This window comes from Austrofundulus limnaeus, unplaced genomic scaffold (genome assembly GCF_001266775.1).
Source record: "Austrofundulus limnaeus strain Quisiro unplaced genomic scaffold, Austrofundulus_limnaeus-1.0 Scaffold1076, whole genome shotgun sequence".
NCBI lineage: Eukaryota > Metazoa > Chordata > Actinopteri > Cyprinodontiformes > Rivulidae > Austrofundulus > Austrofundulus limnaeus.
The window spans coordinates 102,965-104,039 of NW_013953478.1; the positions used below are offsets into that span (position 1 = coordinate 102,965).

At 42.0% G+C, this 1,075-nt stretch overlaps 1 protein-coding gene across 1 annotated transcript in view; it reads left to right on the plus strand.

Moving 5' to 3' along the window:
• The window catches only part of LOC106534026 (ubiquitin carboxyl-terminal hydrolase 2), a gene marked incomplete in the record, with an annotated part of 58,720 nt that overhangs the window by 45,238 nt on the left and 12,407 nt on the right, over nucleotides 1-1,075 (plus strand). The window contains 1 exon segment of the mRNA XM_014030528.1: nucleotides 624-727. Coding sequence (XP_013885982.1) covers nucleotides 624-727 — 104 coding nt within the window.

Consider the following 1,075-nt stretch of genomic DNA (forward strand, 5'->3'; position numbering starts at 1 on the left):
GACACGCTCATCTGTCGCACTTCTTCAGGTCAGAGTGAGGTAAAAAAAAATGTTAAACTCAGTGTGAGGTAGTGACAGACACAGTAGGTTCAAAATGAAAGACCTGGGAAAGTTGAAGCATTTATTAGGAATACATTTTGAGCAGATGGAGATGTTAAAATGTCACAGGAGAGATGTGTGAGGAAACTACTTGAAAAGTTTGAAATGCAAGTTTGCAAGGCTAGCGAGACGCCATTTGAGTCAAAACTTGACTTCACAAAAAGTGCTGAAAAGATTAAGGAACCAAGGAAATAGAGAAGCAGCAGGGAGTTTAATTTACTTATCCACTTGCACCAGACCAGATTTAAGTTTTGTGGTTAGTAAGTTACCTCAGCACTTTTCTAAGCCAACCCAAGCACACTGGATCTCAGTGAAACATGTTCAGATACATACTTTAGGTACACTGGAACCAAAATTATGCTTAAAAAACAAAACAGAGAGACTAGGATTGAAGATGTATTGTGATGCAGATTGAGCATTAGACACATCAGGTGCAGCGCAACAGGATATTTATTTTTCATGTCATGTCTCTAAATCTGGTGATCAGAGAGTTTAATTTGCTATAATCTTTGTTGCTCTGTCAGATTTGTTTGTGGGGCAGCTGAAGAGCTCCCTGACCTGCAGCCACTGTGGCTTCTGCTCCACTTGTTTTGATCCTTTCTGGGATCTTTCTCTGCCAATCTCCAAGGTAAATCAACACACATACACTCATATGTTTGTTTTTATATCCCCGTGGGCACCATGGATTGACTTCCATTCGTTTTATGATATTTTTATAACCTAACCCTGACCATTTACCTTAAAACTAACCTAAACTCAATTCACACCTTGGTACTAAATCTAACCCCCCACCCCAAATTAGCATCTGTACCTGTGGGGACCGAGCATTGGTCCGATGAAGCACATTCGGTCCCCACAAGGCTGCCTTTTTCTGGAAAATGGCTCCCAAGATGTAGCAAAAACTTGCCCCCCCCCCCCCCCCCCAACACACACACACACACACACACACACACACACACACACACACACACACACA